Raw genomic sequence first — 17,368 nt, 5'->3', positions numbered from 1 at the left:
AGGTAAAAGAGGCAGAGGTGGCTTTGTGCAGCTGAGCCATGGTCCTGCAGTTGTCCTGCATGAGGCTTTTGTTTCAGGCTGGCTCAGTTTCCACCACACAAGCCATAAAGTCCTGAAGGGAAGGGTGGAGGGTGCTCAGCACCCAGCAGAGCATTCACTGTGATGTTAATGTAGCCCATTCCAGAGGCAGTGAAGCAGAGCCTGGGATGGGGCCAGAGGCCTGGTGTGGCCAAGGTCTTTCCCAGCTCAGGTGGCTGTTGGAGCAGAAGGAAGCTCAGGAGCAGGAGCACGCAGCTAAGAAAGCCCCGCTCATTTCTGTTTGTTCCCATCTTCCCAGGAAAGAGCAACCCCTACTGCGAGGTGACCATGGGCTCCCAGTGCCACATCACCAAGACCATCCAGGACACCCTCAATCCCAAGTGGAATTCCAACTGCCAGTTCTTCATCAAGGACCTGGAGCAGGACGTGCTGTGCATCACGGTGTTCGAGCGGGACCAGTTCTCCCCGGATGGTGCGTAAGGGGCTGCCCCTGCCAAGGGCAACCGCAGAGCTCTTTTTTGAGGAGCATTCCTGCTGAGGGAAACCAGAGGGAATGGGCTGGGTTGGGAGATGATTTTTAAAGATATCCCAGATTTGACTCTCTTTGTGTATTTAGGAGTCAACCTTACTCCACCCAGTATCAGCACAAAAAGGATGCAGCTCCCTCTGGGTCTTGAGAGTTCCTTTTCTTGTGCAGTTGGCAACAACTACAGTGTGATTTGTAATTCTGCTAAGGCTCCAGAAAGCTCTGGATGCTCCTTGCACACAGATGGGTTCAGGCAGGAGGAAGAGAAATTACTCTGAACTCCTGTTATATGCAATAACAGTAGTTATTGCATATAACAAAAATGAGCCCAGGATTCCAAACCCAATAGAGTCATGGAACAGTTTGGCTTGGAAAGGACCTTAAAGATCATCCAGTTCCAACCCCTTCCATGGGCAGGGACACCTTCCACTATCCCACATTGCTCCAAGCTCCATCCAGAGTGGCCTTGAACACTTCCAGGGCTGGGGATTCCACAGCCTCTCTCATTCTTATTTCATAAGCTGGGATGAACACGTGGAGCATCACAGGGTGTATTTTGGAGTCACAATCTCTCAGGGAGTGTTTGGATAGGACTGGTACTGGCTCATTGACCTCGTTGCTGGGCTGATGACCTGCTTGGCTCTGTCATCTCCAGCAGGTTCACTCTCAGGTCTAACTGAGAACTTTGGCCTTTGGCTAACATATCATAAAATCAAGAAGTCCCTGAAGCAAGGCAGCTGTGAGTTCCACAGTGGGTTTTTCCACTCATGGGCCCATTTAGTTTTAATGCTGCTGCTGTTTAACAAGTTCTGGCTAAATCTCCTTCTATGCAGCTTGGCAGCCTTTGGCCCTCTTCAAGTGCACAACTAGAGTAGGACTGAAGGCTTATTTTCTCTTTTGCTCTGTGTGTGTGTAAGTTCAGGTCCTTCTGCAGGCTCTGGTTTCCCTTTCCTGAGCACGCTGTGTTTCTGCATTCCAGACTTTTTGGGCAGGACAGAGATCCGTGTGGCAGACATCAAGAAGGATCAGGGTTCCAAGGGACCAGTTACAAAGTGTCTCCTTCTGCACGAAGTCCCCACGGGAGAGATCGTGGTGCGCCTGGACCTGCAGCTGTTTGATGAGCCTTAGGAGAGAGGGGCCAGTGTCAGAATTCAGCCAGAGCTCGCTGCAGGAGGTGTCTGCAGAAGCTGTCACCGAGTCCTTGCTGGTGTGGCATGAAACTACTGCTCGCCCTTCACACATCAGAGGGTTATCAAAGCAAACAGGAGCATCTTTGTGCCTTGATAATTCTCACTGAACACGCGAATCCCAATTTAGTGAGGAGATCTCCCTCAATCTCTCTGTGTGGAACTTGGCGTTGGTTTCCTGGGCTGGTGAAACAACCCTGTTGTTCCTTGTGCTGCAGTGGGGATGGCTGGCAAAACACATGGGTGGCTGTGCTTGCTCCAGTTCTTTAATTCCTGTGGAGGAGGCAGTGTGGGTGTGTTTTGGAGGCTTTCTGAGGGTTTTCCCCTTCAGAAGTTCTGTGCCTATTGCCTAGCAGAGTGGTGTGTAAATGTGAGTGAATGGAAGGAGCAGTTTTGCAGCAAGAAGATCTCTGAAGATCTTCATGATGTTACTGAAAAGACTTAGAAAATAAATAGTCTATATCTATAAACAGAGAAGATTCTATTAACATACCACTTCATGACTCGTGTTGCCCCTGAAAATAAAAGCTGTCCAGGCCTTCTGCACAGAGATGAATTGCACTCCAGAAGAGTCCAGCCCTCGGTCCCTGTGGAAGTTGCTGTTGTCCCCAGGACTGTAAGTGCTGGGGCAGGAGGCCAAGGGTGGGGCACAGAGCCCTGCTGGTGTCGTGTGTACCCGGGTACTCCTTCACTGCTGCTGCCCCCAGGCTGAGCCTCACCCGCAGTGGGGAAGGAGAAACAATCGTGGCTCCAGCTCAGGAAGATCCAGCCTGCAGGGCCTGGTGTGCACAGCAGTGGGTGGTGCCCAGGTACGGAGCTGAGCCGTGCTCACCTGTGTGCACCAGGGCACGGGGGCTCGGGGCAGCCCCGGGGGCTCGGGGCAGTCCTGGGGGCTTGGGGCAGCCCCGTCCTGCAGCTCCCACGGGGCGGCTGCTGGATGTCACCAGAGAGCTCGTGGTGCTGCAGAGTGGGGAACCCAAAGCCAAATCCGGGGAATGCCAGGGCTGTCCATCCCTTTCACTCCATGGACAACAAGGTCCAGGCTCACGTCCCTGTTTGGCAAAGCTCCTGGCTCCAGGTGGGCACGACGTCTGCTTTCCCTCAGGCACACGTGTGAGTGCTCTGCTGAGTCTGGACTCGGGGGACAAAAGATCCCTGAGAGTCAAATTCCTCTTTGTTCTGCTTGGATTCCTTTTGTTCATGCCCTGCCACGCATCCACTGGTATTTTTGTAAGGACTTCATTCCGGATGGGAGGTGCCAGCCCGTGTCATTCGCATGTGAACGTTCTCGTGGAGCTGTTGTTAGGTTTTGGTGTTCCTTGCATGTCCTTTCAGTACTGGTTCCCACCTCTCCTGTGTCGGCGGTGTTCTCTAGCACTCCAAGTCTCATTGGTTTCCATTAGGAAATTAGGATATATCCATAACAGGTAGGTAGATCAGTATGGTAATAAGTGTAAACTGTGCTGGGAAGTGTCTGTGTATTATAATTTCCTAAAAGACCACTGTAATGTTTCAAGCAATGGGAAGGAAAAAAATATATGTTGGAGGGACAACAAAGTTTACATTTCATACTTTTCAGAATCGCTTTATTATTTATTTATTGAAGATAGTGTAGAATTTTGTATCAGAAATGACAGACATACTTATGTATTTTTTGAAACAAAACAGAGATACACACTTTAGTTAGAAACTTTCAACTGACCACATTTTAGAGGGAGTGTGACTTCCTAGGCATGCATTTGTTTACCACTAACTGGCTGAAAACACGATTAAGAGAACTTTAAGTTTCTATTTTTCAATGTTGTTAAGAAAATTGTTTCAATTAAAATATGTAAATAGTACTAAACCCATGCTTTCCTAATTCCATATCAATACATTTTATTAAATATAATGTATATGAAAATACACATTGTTGTGGTAGGATAAAAAAGTGATAAAATCTATTACTGGAGTACCATTAAATGTCATTGTCTAACCTTTTATTGCTGTCCTAATTTTACTCAGTGCTGCCAACAGGGTGAACATTCATTTCAGTGTTTCACAAGTAGCATCACTTTGTTTGTTAATAGTGTAGTTTCACCAGCATCAATTACAGTGACAGATGAAATGGCCAACAGGAGAAAAAAAATCTCGTGGCTGGAATGCAGGAACCTTGGGCAGGGTTTTGGAGGGAGCCCCAAGGAGCTGCACCTGCCTGAGGCTCATTTGGTGCTGGAAGTGGGGGACCCTTCACTCAGGGGCCCCTCTCAGACTGAAACCCATGTCATGGACATCAGAGAATCCCAGAATGGTTTGAGTTGGAAGGAACCTTAAAGCCCATCCAGTGCCAACCCTGCCATGGGCAGGGACACCTTCCACTGTCCCAGGCTGCTCCAAGCCCCATCCAACCTTGGACACTGCCAGGGAAGTGCTGTAGCAGTCTGTAGGATTGCCCTGTTTTGGGGAACTGTGACAGAATAAGCACGAGCACCTTCCCAGTCCCATGGCTTGGCATGTCCCACTCCCTCTGGATGCACAGCACTGCTGAACTCCTGCCAAGTGCCAGCAGGGGTTACTCAAACATTGATGAGGAAAGGCTGGAGTTTGACTCACAGAGATCCAATGAATCCCTCATAATCAGTCCAGTGCTAAAGGGGAAGCTCATCCTGTCCCTGTGCATGGAGGACAGGCTGTGTCCATGCCCTGGTGACAGCATCGCTGCCCTTGGAGCTTGGTGGCACATCAGCACTGCCAGCGTGCCAGAAAGAACTGAGCTTCCTGGAGTCACACAATCCCCAAATCCCTGGGGCTGGCACAGCCCTGCCAGCCCATGGAGCCCCAGCTGTGCCCCATGGCCACTTTGTCCCCAGCCCAGAGCACTCAGTGCCACCCCCAGGGGACACCTGCAGGGATGGGCACTGCAAAGCTCCCTGGGCAGCCCCTGCCAAGGCCTGAGCACTTGGAAGGGCTGTAAAATAAAACCATCCCCAGGCTGGCCTTGGCTCAGAAATGCTGAGAGCCTGCCTGGGGCAGAGCTGAAAGAGAGAGCTGGGCTGGAAAGCCAAGAGAGGCTGCTCAGAGCTGGGCAAGGGATTTGGGCACCTGGGAGACAGAGCCTGGCTCTGAGCTGACACCGAGCCAAATAGCTGAGTCATTGCAGCAGGTTTTTTTCTAGATGCACTTAATTATTCAGTATTTTCTCAATGTGAGTTTTTATGAGGACACTTTTTCAATGCTCATTTTGCAATTTTTTTACCCTTTAAAAATAATTCAGTCACTTTTTGTTACATGTGAGGAGGATTGGGGTGGGAAACGTTGTGGATAATGGAGTTTTTTTTACATACATTCTCAAAACTGTGATGTGACAACTCCAGACTCTGACTCCAACAGCAGTGCCTAGTTCCAGACTGCTCTGCTTGTCACAGTGAGATCTTAGTTCATTCAAATCCAGCAGTCAAAGCCCTTGAAACAGGGAGAAGCTGGGAATCAGGAGAAAATGCTTTGAGGTTTGCTCTGTGTACACATTCCACATCTGCTCTTGCTTTGTTCAGCCTCTCCACTCCTGTCCTACGTGCACATTGCTGTATCCAGAGTTCAGTACATGCTTATAGATATACATGTGATTATTGTACATACAGCACAAAAGCACAGCTCTGTTGTCATTGTCAAATACCGAGTAAATCTCACAGAAAAGCATTTAAAGGCACCCGGTTTTGTTTGTTCATTTAAATATTTTGTAAGAAGGAGTGTCCTCGGGAAATTATTTTTCTGTATGTAGGATATATTTAGAATCTCATTAAAAAAATAAAGAACTGCAGTGAGAGTCTGTTAAACAGCCCTAATTACTTGATAGAGTTGTCAAAGGCTCTGCTGTGACTGTGGGTCAATTCCTTGGCTGCCTGTAAAGCTGCCAAAGGGTCACTGTCCCTGGATTCAGGGACCAGCTGACACAGGAGGAGGAGAAGGTGCTGGTCCAGGGGCCTGGCCCTGTCTCCAGGGAATCACAGGATGCTTTGGGGGGTCTTTAAAGCCCACCCAGTGCCAGCCCTGCCATGGCAGGGACACCTTCCCCTGTGCCAGGCTGCTCCAGCCCCAGTGTCCAGCCTGGCCTTGGGCACTGCCAGGGATGCAGGGGCAGCCCCAGCTGCTCTGGGCACCCTGTGCCAGGGCCTGCCCACCCTCTGAGAGGTGCTGCTCCCTCTTCCCCATCTCACCCTGGCTTTTTTGTGCACATTTTGCTTTTTGCCAAACAAATGGTATGGATTCATTTCCTTTTCTTTTTCTCTTTTAAGAAAACCAGAGAAAAATTTTACTGTCTGTAGAATTTGTATGATCCTAAAAATTATGAAGGCATTATAAAAAATTATCTGGCAATGGAAAAAAAAAAAGTTACTCTTTCTTTCAAGAAAATGCAATTAATTTGTATTGTTCATTTACAGCATTTAACTATTTATTTAGTTATTAACTTTAACTATTCCTCACTGAAATAGCTGTACTGTGAAGATGGCTCTTTTTGGTTTTTAAAGCATTTGTAATAGCTATGCATCAGGCAGTACTGTTTCTCATAATGCAGTTTTAACTGACTTCAGTTGCTGTGAATGTCTTGTTTCCTCAGTCACTCCTGGTTAAACAATTTTATTTACAGACAAGGTATAACTAAACAAGAGTCCCTAAACTGTGCCCCCTGTGTGAGGCCTGGTGCTGTTCCAGCTGTGGTGGCACAGCTGGTCTGGGGCTGTGCAATGTCGGACACAGCTGAGACTGGGCTTGTGCAAGTGAGTGATGCAAGAATAAATGCAAATGATGCAAGAATAACTTTTTAAAGTTTACCTGTGTGCTGTCACATTTCTGAAAATGCTGGAGAAGAGGGAGATGGAGTCAGGAAATCTGCAGATGAGTCGCTCTTCCCTCAAGCTCCGATCTCTGCTCCTGGCACAGGGACAGCACCCAGGGAGTGGCTGGAGCTGGGCCTAGAGGGATTTAGGTTGGATTTTAGGGAAAGGTTCTTCCCCAGAGGCTGCTGGCACTGCCCAGGGAATGGGCACGGCCCCGAGGCTGCCAGAGCTCCAGGAGCCTTTGGCCAGCACTGCCAGGGATGCCCAGGCTGGGCTTGGGGGGTCTGGGCAGGGCAGTCCCTGGGGGTCCCTTCCAGCTCAGGATATTCCATGATTCCATGACTATTTATGCTGCCAGCACCTGCCTTGCTCTCGAGGTGGACCAGGCACAGACAAGCACAACTGGAAAAAGCAGCATTTTTTAATTACCCATAAGGGGAAGGAAGCACCCAAGAATCATAAATGCTCAAGGACAAAAGCAACGATCAAAGCTGGAGCATCCACAAAATAATCAAAAACTTTTGTTAAACACAATTATTTTTATGAATGTATTAATATTTTGTTAATTTGCCTTATTACTACTCAACCGCTACATTAAGCCCTGACCTACAATAAAAACATATGGCAGTGAGTTTGGGATAAAGGGAAAGGGTAGATAGAAAGGAAAAAATGAATTAAAAAAAAGGAAGGGAAGGGAAGGGAAGGGAAGGGAAGGGGAAAGACAAGGAAAGACAAGGAAAGACAAGGAAAGACAAGGAAAGACAAGGAAAGACAAGGAAAGACAAGGAAAGACAAGGAAAGACAAGGAAAGACAAGGAAAGACAAGGAAAGACAAGGAAAGACAAGGAAAGACAAGGAAAGACAAGGAAAGACAAGGAAAGACAAGGAAAGACAAGGAAAGACAAGGAAAGACAAGGAAAGACAAGGAAAGACAAGGAAAGACAAGGAAAGACAAGGAAAGACAAGGAAAGACAAGGAAAGACAAGGAAAGACAAGGAAAGACAAGGAAAGACAAGGAAAGACAAGGAAAGACAAGGAAAGACAAGGAAAGACAAGGAAAGACAAGGAAAGACAAGGAAAGACAAGGAAAGACAAGGAAAGACAAGGAAAGACAAGGAAAGACAAGGAAAGACAAGGAAAGACAAGGAAAGACAAGGAAAGACAAGGAAAGACAAGGAAAGACAAGGAAAGACAAGGAAAGACAAGGAAAGACAAGGAAAGACAAGGAAAGACAAGGAAAGACAAGGAAAGACAAGGAAAGACAAGGAAAGACAAGGAAAGACAAGGAAAGACAAGGAAAGACAAGGAAAGACAAGGAAAGACAAGGAAAGACAAGGAAAGACAAGGAAAGACAAGGAAAGACAAGGAAAGACAAGGAAAGACAAGGAAAGACAAGGAAAGACAAGGAAAGACAAGGAAAGACAAGGAAAGACAAGGAAAGACAAGGAAAGACAAGGAAAGACAAGGAAAGACAAGGAAAGACAAGGAAAGACAAGGAAAGACAAGGAAAGACAAGGAAAGACAAGGAAAGACAAGGAAAGACAAGGAAAGACAAGGAAAGGAAAGACAAGGAAAGGAAAGACAAGGAAAGGAAAGACAAGGAAAGGAAAGACAAGGAAAGGAAAGACAAGGAAAGGAAAGACAAGGAAAGGAAAGACAAGGAAAGGAAAGACAAGGCAAGAAAGTGGAAAAGAGATCATCACTCCTGGCTCCCGCATGGTTCCAGCTGATGGGATGTTACTCCTGGATCCAGGAATGATCCAGCTGTTGGGATGTCCAGGGCCAGGGACTTGGTGAGGGTACCCTTTTATGGACTGGGTTCCCCACCCTGAAATGGGTTCCTCACCTCTATGCAAATGGGGCCTCTTGCACAGGCTGTTCTTTCTGACCCTTCTGGAAACGGGTCGGCAGCTTTGGGGGTCTCTGGAGCTCTTGGTCCACGGCCACCTCTTGGCCGAGCCCTGCGCTCGCAGCGCTGGGTTGTGCTGATCCCCAAAAACCACAGCCCGCCTTGGTCTGTCCCGCCCAAGTGCTGCTCTGCCTCCACCTCCAGGCCTGGCCTGGTGCTGGTGTGGGCGCTACTCCTCCGGCTGTGCCAGCAGGCAGGGACACCAGAACAGCCCCAAGCCCAGAGTGGGACACCGGAACGGCCCCCGCAACGCCTGCCTGAAGCGGGAGGGACGTTTCTCAGAGACCTGGCTCTGTGCCCCTGTCACCTCTGGACCGAGAGGCTTGGGGGGCTCCTCCTCCTCAGCAGCTGCCCGCTTAGCACCTGTGGGACTCCTCAGGGCAGGAGGGCTGCTGGGCTCGTCAGCACAGGCTGACTTTGCTGCCACCTCTGTGCCCACATGCCTGGAACAGCTGGGTCCCTCCAGGGGGTCCTTGTCATCCACCAAGCCCAAGGGTTTGTTCCAGGTGTTGTTCTGGATGGCTTTGTCCCCTTGAGACACCACTGTGACTCCTCTGGAAAGCACATTGTCACTGACATTGAAATCAAGAGATGACACGGAGTCCAACAGCTCTTGCCATTGGGCCTCCACCTTCTCCTTGCACCTTTTCAGATGGGACAGTCTTTGGTGTCTGTCAGCTTCGTTCTCTTCCTCCTCCTCAGCACCACAATTGTAGGGGAAATTGGCTTCCAGCCATTCCAGCACCATCTGATGCCTTGATACTTTCTCCAGTTCTGGCAGTTCAGGTGACAATCTTGAATCTCTGTCCATACCACCGAGCAGGGCCCTCCTTGACAGCTCTTTGTGCTCATGTCCTTCCCAATGGGAGAGCTCTTCATCCTCATGTTTTTCCCAATGGGAGAGCTCTTCATCCTCATGTTCTTCCCAACAGGAGAGCTCTTCATCCTCATCTTGTTCCCAGTTGCAGAGCTCTTCATCCTCATGTTCTTCCCAATGGGAGAGCTGCTCATTGTCATCATCTCTCCTTGGGGACATGTCTTGGACATCATAGTCTTCCCCAAACCACAGCTCTGTCTCATGTTTGACATCTGCTGGAGAAAGCTTCTCATCCTCGTAGTTAACCCCTTGGGACAGCTCTTTTTCATGCTTTTCTTCACCCAGGGACAGCTCCTTGTAACTCTTGCTGTCCCCTCGGGAGAGCTCATTGTCACCTTCCACTGGGGACAGTTTCTCGTCACTGCTGTTTTCCCCTGGGAAGAGCTTGATGGCCTCTTCCGGTCTGGACAGCTCACGGTCACTTGTGCTGTCCTCTGGATCAACCTCAATGACTTCTTCCACTTTGGACAGCTCCTCATCAGCTGGGCCATCCCCTGAAATGACCACTATGGCCTCTTCCACTGAGGACACCTCCTCATCACTTGTGCTGTCCCCTGGAATAACCTCAATGTCCCCTTCAACTTTGGACAGCTCCTGGTCACTTGTGGTGTCCACTGGAAAGAGCTCACTGTCATCTTCCACTGGGGATAGCTCCTGGTCACTCTTGCTGTCCCTTTGAAAGGGCTCCATGTATTCTCTCTTTTGGGACAGCTCCTCATCACTGCCATTTTCCCCTTGGGACAGCTCGTTGTCATTATTCTGTCTCTCCAGCACCGTGCCTGTGAGGCTGCGCTCCATGGCTCGAGCCCCCGAGGGGATGGGCAGCACAGGCAGCAGCTGCCAGCTCGGGGACACACGGGCTGTGCCCTCCTGGGCCACCCTGAGCGGGGGCAAGGACACCCTGGGCACGGGGGTGTATGGCTGCCAAGGACAGGGGCTGCAGGGCTGGGGCCCCTTCTCCCCTGAGCTCCCCAGCTCTGTGCCCCAGCTCTGAGCAACCCTGGGGCTCACAAGGCAGGGCAGTGGTGTCAACCATGGCAGCTGTGGCAGAGGTGGCAGTCTGTCCCCACAGAGGGACAGGGCCTGGCTGCAGCTGTCCTGTGGCACTGCCTCTGGCTGCCTGAGCTGCACCTGGGGGACCTTGAGGTGTTTGGGCTTTCTAGGTCCTACCTCTGGCTGCCCAAGGTGCACTGGTGGCAGCTTGATGGGCATCAGCAAGGAGCAGTAGGAGGATGAGGACAAGGAGGTGTGAGATGGAGACGGCTCCCTTGGCAGGGCAAAGGTCCTGGCCCTGACCCTGCACTGGCCTCTGCTTTCTGCCTCATCCCTCACTCTCATCCTCCTCTGTAGGCTCAACAGTTGGCCTTGAGTGGGCTGGGAGTTGGTGTTCCCCTTCTCCTTGTTCATTTTCTCAGTAATTTCCGTAGTTCTCTAGCGCAGATGGGCGGGGCTCGGCTGCGGCTGCATCGCCACACGGCTGCCCCCGAGCCAAATCCCCTGTGCTGATACCGGGCCGGGGGTGTGCGATGGGACATGAAACACACGGGGTTCAGTCTCTCTGGGAGAAAGAAACGAGTGTTCTACGATATTAGGGAGAGAAAACTACTTTCAGTGGCACTCGTCTGTTGTACATGGGGCTCAAAAGGCATAAAGTAGTTAGGAGCAACACCTCTACTGACAAAATAATTAAGAAAATAAAAGTTATGCTATAGAATACTTACACAGTTTTGTCACTTGGTGTTCTCATATTTTTAAACTTTTCAGTTTGTTTCCCAACCTGCAGCTGGGAGCACACCTGATGTCCCCCAGCCTCTCCTCTGAGCCGGAGCCCTGCAGGGCAGCTCCACCATGAACAATTCCATTTCCCATTGCAGGAGTCTCCTTTGGTGTGGAAAAGAAAGGAGAATTGGGGGTCCCCTTCTCCTTGTTCATCTTCTCAATAATTTTTGTTGTCCTCCAGCACAGATGGATCCAGGGAGCTGCTTCCTCCCGACAGGCAGCAGCTCCCTGGGCGCTGTTTGCCTCCTTTGGGACAGTTCCCTGGAACTGCCCTGTGCCACTCAGCAGAGCTGTGTCCTCATCTGCTTCCCATGGGGACAGCCCTTTGTCCTCATCTGCTTCCCATGGGGACATGTCTTGGACATTACAGTCTTCCCCAAAGACAGCTCTTTGTCATATTTGCCTTCTTCTCAGCATAGCTTGTTGTTGCTGCTGTTATCCTGTTGGGACAGCTCCTCGTCACTGTCACCGACCCCTTGGGAAAGCTCTTCCCTGTGGTAGTCTTGGCCCTGGGATGCCTGCTGGTCACTCTGCTTGGCCCCTGGGGAGAGCTCGGTGGCATTTTCCCTTTGGACAGCTCCCAGGCACTCTTGTTATCACCTGGGAAGAGCTCAGTGTCACTGCCCTGGGCACTCCTGTTTCTTTAGTTCATCTTCCTATTATTTGTTCTCTTCCCACTGGGACATTGAAGACACACACCTCCAGCAGGAAGGTGCACACAGCAGTGTTCTGGAACAGGGATAAGCCAAGGGCAGCACAGGAACAACAACCCCTTTGTGCCCTCCTGATTTCATGAAACATTTTCCTGTTGGAAAAATGAACAGGGGCAGCTCTACCTGCAGAGCAGCCTGACTTTTGCCAGCCCCTGGGCTCACACACAGGAAGGGAAACCTTGTTGAGTTGCAATGGGATGAACCATCACTTTGGACCAGAAACTGCTGGGTATTACCCCTCTCTTTGCAGCAATTTGTTCAGCTTGGCAGAGGTGAGACATGTCCTCACTGCTCTCACAGCAAGTACTTCAATCACAGAGTGCAGCCTTAACCAGGAGAGGTTTGTCTTTGCTCCCACTCTCTGCTGCCTGGATGCAGAGCTCCCCAGCCCACCTGGGCCATGATGACCATGCACAGCCCCACCATGGCACACCTCCCCTCATACCCCACCATGGCACATTTCCCCTCATGGCCCCACCATGGCACACCTCCCCTCACACCCCGCTATGGCACACCTCCCCTCATGGCTCCACCATGGCACATCTCCCCTCACAGCCCCACCGTGGCACCTTTCCCCTCATGGCCCCACCATGGCACATCTCCCCTCACAGCCCCACCGTGGCACATCTCCCCTCACAGCTCCACTGTGGCACATCTTCTCTCACAGCATCTCCCCTCACGGCTCCCTCCCCTCACGGCCGCGGCGCCGCTCGGGCGCCCCCTGGCGGAGAGCGGAGACACGCAGGACCCTCTCCCACCTTCCTTCTCCACTTTTCCCCATCTCTCTCCCCGCCCTTCTCCCCTGTCTCTCTCACTCCCCATTCCCCGACCCTCCCGTCTTGCCCCCTTTCTTCCCGTCCCTCCCCGTTCCTTCTCCCCGCTCTGTCCTTGAGCGCGGGGTCACAGCCCGGCCCGTCCCCTCCTCTTCCCGCCGGCCCCTCCTCTTCCTGCGGGGCCGTTCCCGGCCCGTTCCCGCGGGCCGCCCGGCGGCACCAGGTGAGGCGGGGGCGGGCCGGGGTCGCAGCTGCGGGACCCTGCGGAGCAGGGAGGGCGGGAGCGGGGCTGCTTCTTGGGGTCCCAATCCGTCCCGTTTTCCCAAATCCCAGCGGGGATCGCTCGGTTCACTCTGCCGGGGAATAACCCTCCGTTCCCAGCTGGTCCCCTCGGGGCGTGAGGGTTCTTTCTGCGTGCGGTTCTTTAAGAACAGGTTTATTGAAATCGGGGCTGCCGAGTTATGAGAAAGTCACTTACGGAGCGATAATTGAATTTTAAAAGTGTGTTTATTGATCATTCTCTTTAAGTGGTAGTTACGTGGGGTTTTATGGCCGTATGAAAATTAGTAGTTATCTTTGTCAGCCACCCAGATGGAATGAAATCACTGGATCATAAATAAAAGGTGCTAATGAGCTCCATTATCACAAGGTGATGACTTAATGCCTTACATGGATCAAAGCCAGCTGAAAACATTGAAGATTGATCCAGCCCCAAGTACTTGTCCTTTTCCTTCTCGGGGTTAGGACAGAAGGGCAGTTTGGTTTGTGCAGAAGATGTAAACACTGCTTATTCTTTGGTTAACCTTAAGGAGTTGATTTGACCTAGTTTTTTGTTTGAAAATGGAGTGAGCAAAGGAGATGTTGCCCTCTCTGTGTCTTTAGCTCCACCGATCCAGCATTTCCCTAAGGATTTCCATGAATAAAGAAGAGTTGGCTGGTGTGTAACTGGTGCGTCCGGTTAGTGTTATATATTTCTACTTTGATTTTACATAAGGACTGACTTTGTCACCTGTGTTGCCCTGGCTGTGTCCCCAGATAACCCAGAATCACTGGAACTTAAGGAGTTGATTTGACCTAGTTTTTTGTTTGAAAATGGAGTGAGCAAAGGAGATGTTGCCCTCTCTGTGTCTTTAGCTCCACCGATCCAGCATTTCCCTAAGGATTTCCATGAATAAAGAAGAGTTGGCTGGTGTGTAACTGGTGCGTCCGGTTAGTGTTATATATTTCTACTTTGATTTTACATAAGGACTGACTTTGTCACCTGCTGACTCTGTCACCTGTGTTGCCCTGGCTGTGCCCCCAGATAACCCAGAATCACTGGAATTGCTGACAGAGTGACAGACTGACTGCTATCGATCTGTTCTGAATTCCAGATTTATCCCCCTGCCTGGCACCAGCGAAGGAGGTTGGCCACTGCTGGGATACAAAGGCTGACCTAGTGAATCTATAACCTGAGTGCTGATCCAGATGTTGCTGTGAAATACCAATAATGTGCTGTGATGACCTCCTTTGCCAACGTACCAGGTCGTAGGTCTTGAGGCATTGATCCAAGGGAGTAGGAAATTGAGCTGAATGTAGGTATAGAGGAGAAGGGAGGGATTTGTTTCAGCAGTTTTTGCTCAGCATCAAGCTTATTTCCAGTTTACAGTGTTTGCTGAAAGGCAATAAAATAAATAGTAGAAGAATAATGGCGATAAAAAAGCTTCCAGGGAATTCTTCAGTGCAAAACAATTGTTTTGTGTTCCTGTTGTCTTACCAAGAAAAACGTAAATTGTGAATTAATTTTCATTTACATTGTAATACTACTACTTCTATACTAATTGATTAGAAATGTAAATTAATGACTTTAAGCTTAGGGAGGGCAGGGATGGATGGGATATTGGGAATTAGGAGTTGTTCCCTGGCAGGGTGGGCAGGCCCTGGCACAGGGTGCCCAGAGCAGCTGGGGCTGCCCCTGGATCCCTGGCAGTGCCCAAGGCCAGGCTGGAGCAGCCTGGGACAGTGGAAGGTGTCCCTGCCATGGCAGGGGGGGCACTGGGTGGGCTTTGAGGTCCCTCCCAGCCCAAACCATGCTGGGATTCTGTGATTTCAATATCAGTCTGTAAAAGAAAAAAAATACTGCTAAATTTTAGCAGGGATTTCTCTAAATACATCAGGCTAAAGATAAGACTTATGCCCTGGAAGCTCTTTAGAAAAGATATTTAACATGATTTTTGCCCAAATGTGTCTATAGGTTCTTTATAATGTAGCTGCATGTGAAGAAATCCGCAGTGGCTTTGTGTCATGCTGAGTAACAACATGGGACACTGTTTCATGGGACGGGGGGCCATGATCCCAAGGAAGCTGAAGCCGTTTCTCTGCAGGATGTTGTCGGGTTACAAACCCAAAAACGACGTCAAGGACTCTTACAAAATCCTGGAGCTGGAGGAAGGCTGTTCCCTCGATGACGTCAGAAACTCCTATCACAATCTTGCCAAAAAATACCACCCGGACAGCAGCTCCGGCATGGCCGATTCCAGGGCCTTCATAAGGGTGGAGGAGGCCTACAGGGTTGTGCTCAGCGACCTGGCAGCCAAACAGAAATGCGAGCCCGGCGAGGAGGAGGAAGACCAGTTCAAATCCAAGTCCCTGCAGCACAGGCACTACCTGAGCTTCGAGGGCGTGGGCATCGGCACGCCGAGCCAGCGGGAGAAGCAGTACATGCAGTTCCGCGTGGACCGCGCCACCGAGCAGGTGCTGGAGTACCGGCAGCAGAGGCTGGAGAGCCGCTACGCCGGCAGCGACCTCAGCATGGCCAAGGACGTGCGGCAGAGCAAGAAGGTGAAGATAACTCAGGCCGTGGAACGGCTGGTGGAGGACCTCATCCAGGAATCCATGGCCAAAGGAGACTTCGACAACCTCAGCGGCAAAGGGAAGCCTTTGCAGAAGTTCTCGCACAGCCCCCACATCGACCCCATGACCCACAACCTGAACAGGATCCTCATCGACAACGGCTACCAGCCCGAGTGGATCCTGCTGCAGAAGGAGATCCGGGAGACCATCGAGCGCCTGAGGAAGAGCATCGTGGCCTCCAGGAGGAAGCTCGGGGAGCCGATGACGCCGCCGGAGCAGAAGCAGTGGGGCCGGATCTGCGAGCAGTTCGCCGAAGACATCAGGAAGTTGAACAAGAGGGTCGACAACTTCAACCTGGTGGTGCCCATCCTGAGCAGGCAGATGGTGCATTTCAGCACCGACAAGGAGATCCTCCGAGCGCGAAAGAATTACGAGGCCGTGGTGGAAAAGGTTTCTGATCCAGGCAGGAAGGAAAACGGGGGGGAAGAGGGCAAAAGGTTTGGGTGGAAGTCTTCTCTCTTGAAGTGGTTAAAGCTTACACCGAAATAATTTCGCACTAATTCCTCTTGTCAGGGTTTTGAATGCACTTTATTAATGGAATATAGCACTTGAGAAATTTCAGGTTCACTGGAAATGTCAAATTCGCACTGTTACCGTACTTGAAGGAAATTTGGTTGTGTGGTGAGCATTTGCATTATAAATAATTGAGTTATTTTTAAATATTATTAAATGAAATGCGCCAGTTTGGGTTGTGGTAGAGTTAATCTTTCCCTCATTGTTAGTCTGGGGCTGCGTGCTGCGTTTGGGCTGGAGGCAGTGTGACCATTCCAGGGTGTTTTTATTGCTGGGCAGGGCTTTTGTGCCCTTCACACCTCCCCACCCCTGAGCAGCTGCTGGCTGGGTTAAACCACAGCAGCAACAAATCAGTTCTTCCCTTGCAGGTCACTTTCCTTCTGCTGAAATCCAAATTAATGCTTCGCTTCAGCACGGGCTGTAAGTATTTTTACAGGCTCTTACCACTTCAAAGAGGAAACAGAGGCATAAAAATAACATTAAAGTGGAGGCAAACGTCTTGCTGGGCCCTGTTTGACCTTTGCACTCTTATTTCAATACTTGCAACTCTTGAATTTTTGGCAGGTTCTCTGCATATTTTTTAAAAGTACATTCACCTCTTCAAGGGTAAATTCAGTGGCTGTGATGGGAGGGTTCTTGGCTTGGAATGTACACCTGCACAAGTCCATTTTTACATCTTTAACACAGAAAGCAGTCTTGGAAATTTATTTATTGGTGAACACCCCCCCTGCCATGGGCAGGGACACCTCCCAGCTCTGTGTACGAATGTTTATTTTAATAATTTATTCTTGTTTATAACGAAAACTGTTAATTAAAGATACTTTTCTGAAGGTCCTTTGACACAGTACTCTCGAAAACCTCACATTTTGATTCGCGTTAGGATCTTCCGGAGTTAGATCAAAATTGCTGTTCAGACAAATCCAGTGGGAGATTTCAAGAGCAAATCAAATTTATGCCCAAGGGTAAACAGAAGCCACTTTGCAGGAAATGAGACCCACTTTGGCTCACGAAGAAGCATCAGCAGTTCCAAAACCAGAGGTGCCATAGAGGGTGAATCAGCAGACTGAGGGATTTTTATGTTCTTATTAAAACCACTCGGGTTTAAATGGGGCAGGTGTGACCGAGGCATTTCAAATCAGCCTTGCACTGATGCCATCAGAACCTGCCAGGCACAAAAATCCACTTCTGCAACATTTACAGTGACGATGAAAAAAATAATTTCCACTTGAATGTTCCCCAGGTGTGTGGAGGAGTTCAGCATTTCAGGGCTTGTCTATAATTTTGTTGCTCTTAAGAGGAGTGTTTAGTCAATACTAAGGAATATCAACTACTGCACACAGAAAATC

General features: G+C 50.0%; 2 protein-coding genes across 10 annotated transcripts in view; both read left to right on the top strand.

Moving 5' to 3' along the window:
• ITSN1 (intersectin 1) overlaps positions 1-4,571 on the top strand; it is a 110,797-nt gene extending 106,226 nt beyond the window's left edge. For all 3 annotated transcript variants that reach the window (XM_041402128.1, XM_041402129.1, XM_041402127.1), the window contains 2 exons: positions 338-511; positions 1,545-4,571. In XM_041402128.1, coding sequence (XP_041258062.1) covers positions 338-511; positions 1,545-1,693 — 323 coding nt within the window. In that variant the 3' untranslated portion in view covers positions 1,694-4,571. The remainder of the gene's footprint in view (positions 1-337; positions 512-1,544) is intronic.
• Positions 4,572-12,685: 8,114 nt separating this feature from the next.
• DNAJC28 (DnaJ heat shock protein family (Hsp40) member C28) lies at positions 12,686-16,194 on the top strand. 7 transcript variants are annotated; one of them, XM_041402155.1, is made up of 4 exons: positions 12,766-12,840; positions 13,500-13,574; positions 13,991-14,191; positions 14,851-16,194. In XM_041402155.1, the coding sequence occupies exon 4, from the start codon at positions 14,901-14,903 to the stop codon at positions 15,996-15,998; it is 1,098 nt and encodes a 365-aa protein (XP_041258089.1). In that variant the 5' UTR covers positions 12,766-12,840; positions 13,500-13,574; positions 13,991-14,191; positions 14,851-14,900; the 3' UTR covers positions 15,999-16,194. The 7 variants fall into 7 exon arrangements, with proteins under 7 accessions (XP_041258090.1, XP_041258095.1, XP_041258088.1 ...); XM_041402157.1 differs by having other exon boundaries at positions 12,767-12,840; positions 13,500-13,565; XM_041402156.1 differs by lacking the exon at positions 13,500-13,574 and having other exon boundaries at positions 12,686-12,840; positions 13,991-14,141.
• Positions 16,195-17,368: the final 1,174 nt, after the last annotated feature.

Source organism: Onychostruthus taczanowskii, unplaced genomic scaffold, assembly GCF_017590055.1.
Source record: "Onychostruthus taczanowskii isolate IOZ18803 unplaced genomic scaffold, ASM1759005v1 scaffold194, whole genome shotgun sequence".
Lineage (NCBI taxonomy): Eukaryota > Metazoa > Chordata > Aves > Passeriformes > Passeridae > Onychostruthus > Onychostruthus taczanowskii.
This window is presented reverse-complemented; position numbering and strand designations above follow the sequence as displayed.

What these genes read in the sequence shown, in the direction of transcription:
- DNAJC28 (XM_041402156.1), top strand. Translation starts at nt 14,901, where the DNA reads ATGCTGAGTAACAACATGGGACACTGTTTCATGGGACGGGGGGCCATG.